General features: G+C 45.1%; 1 protein-coding gene across 1 annotated transcript in view; it reads left to right on the top strand.

The window, feature by feature from the left end:
- The window catches only part of ARHGEF9 (Cdc42 guanine nucleotide exchange factor 9), a 310381-nt gene that overhangs the window by 237599 nt on the left and 70781 nt on the right, over nucleotides 1-2001 (top strand). The window contains exon 6 of the mRNA XM_007956876.2: nucleotides 1890-2001. This exon is cut by the window's right edge and continues 1 nt beyond it. Within this exon, the coding sequence (XP_007955067.2) occupies nucleotides 1890-2001 (112 nt within the window). The remainder of the gene's footprint in view (nucleotides 1-1889) is intronic.

Below are 2001 nucleotides of genomic sequence, written 5' to 3'. Positions count from 1 at the left end.
GTACTTTAAAATATAACTGGGGTGCCCTTGGCTAGTGCAATGGGTGAACCAGATGATACTGAGTAGTCTTCCTAGTCTAAGCATTCTCAGCTTAGCAAGTGGTACCTTTGAAAATCATCCTGACCATCTTTTTATGGCATTGACTCCCTTTAAGGGCTCTCTTCCACTTCATACTTATTCAAAGTGGATGGTGGCACATCTTCTTTGTGTGGATGGGGCATAGAAGACTGGTACCACTCTCAGCTTCCCATCCTTCCAACAGGAAAACTCTGCACTGCTCCATCACCCTGAGGGCTCCCTCTCCCAGATCTATGCTAGTGTGTTAGCCCCTCAAGGAGGAGTTGTTACCTAGTTCCTGGGTACTCCTGATGCTAAGCCTATACCCTAGATTTGCAGCAGATCTCTGATCTTCTTTCCTAGTATCATAAAACAATTATTCTGAGCCCCCCTCCACACACACACACACACACACACACATACACACATAAACTTTTCTTTTTTGGATCACTTAGACTGGAAAAAAGTGCTGTGCTCAAGAATATCATTTACAGATACCCCTCTCTTTGTCCCACTGCCCTGCCTGGGCTGTTTGCCCATGATTATTTCTGGAGAAATGCAGGGACCTCCATCTCTAACCTTGATTTTGGATGCCAGGCTGAGATCTTAGCATCATAGTTCCAGGGCTAGGCCCTTAGAGATCTTTCTCATATACCTCATTTTACAGCTGGGGAAACTGAGACCCAGAGAGAGAAAAGGACTGGCTGCAGTATAATTTAGTGGAAAGAATGAATACTCTCTGGAATCCAAGAGATGTGGTTTGGGCCATGGATCTGTAACAAACTAACTTTGGCTTATCACTTGATCTCTCTGTACCTCAGACTAAAATAGCAGCAAGAAAATTTACCTCCCAGAGCTATTATGAGGCTCATGAAAGCATCTAGCACAGTATCTCATTTGTATAGGTGGTCAGTAAATATTAATTCTTCTGAGTCCTGGGTCACTGTTCTTTGTTTCCATCTTCACATAGCCCTGGAGGTAGCCTTGTGGTCCATGAATTATGAGCATACTTACATTACTCTCTCCATTGACATGTAAGCTTCTTGAAGACAGCAGCCTGTGTAGTTTGGTATCTGAGCACCCACAGACACATACACACATACCTCTTGGAATGTGCCCTTAGAAACTCTGTAGAACTGAATGCGCTAGGGATGAGGTGTCTTGGTGCTTTGTGTGTGTGTGTGTGTGTGTGTGTCTACATGTGATGAGGAAAAGTGGTTCCAGGCTCTCTAGATAACATATCAAGAAGGCATGTAGTGGTGGAGTCTTCTATTTTAATCAGGAGATTTTACTTGACTAAGAGGAGACCAGAATTAAAAAAAAAAAAAAAGAATAGGAATTTCTCTCCCTCTATCATCATCTTCCTCCTTGTCCTCTCCTGTCCCCTCTACTCATTTGGAAAACAGAGAGACTTCTACCACCTGCTCAGACTTCATATTTAGGTACAAGAAATAGACTGAGAGATTAGAACCAAGATTATGAGACTGAGGCAGAAAGAGAGATTGAAAAAACAGAGAGATTCAGAGAGAAAAAAAATTTCATGGTAGTTGTTGCTTCCTGGGCTAGAGGGTAGCTGGCATAGAGAGGGCTGTTGCAATCCTGGATGGTAGGGCTCATGTGCTCTCAGGGTTCACAAGATTTCTGGATCCTTCCAGCTTATGGAGTTGTAAAGCCTCCTGAGGATTTCCAAGTGTCTTTCCTCCTTCCTTCCCCACCAGACCCTTTCTAGCCTCCTCCCATCCCAATCTATGTCCAGCCCTGAGTGCTTCCAGGCAGGCAACAGGGTTATCACTCCTGCCTGGCTGCCTCTCACCATCACGTGTCCTTCCCAGGGTGAGGACATCCTAGACAGGAGTTCGGAGCTGATCTACACTGGAGAGATGGCCTGGATCTACCAGCCCTACGGCCGCAACCAACAGCGGGTCTTCTTCCTGTTTGACCATC

The sequence above is a fragment of the Orycteropus afer genome, unplaced genomic scaffold (assembly GCF_000298275.1).
Source record: "Orycteropus afer afer isolate SDZICR_OR568_19922 unplaced genomic scaffold, OryAfe1.0 scaffold00680, whole genome shotgun sequence".
NCBI classification, from domain to species: Eukaryota; Metazoa; Chordata; class Mammalia; order Tubulidentata; family Orycteropodidae; genus Orycteropus; species Orycteropus afer.
This window is presented reverse-complemented; position numbering and strand designations above follow the sequence as displayed.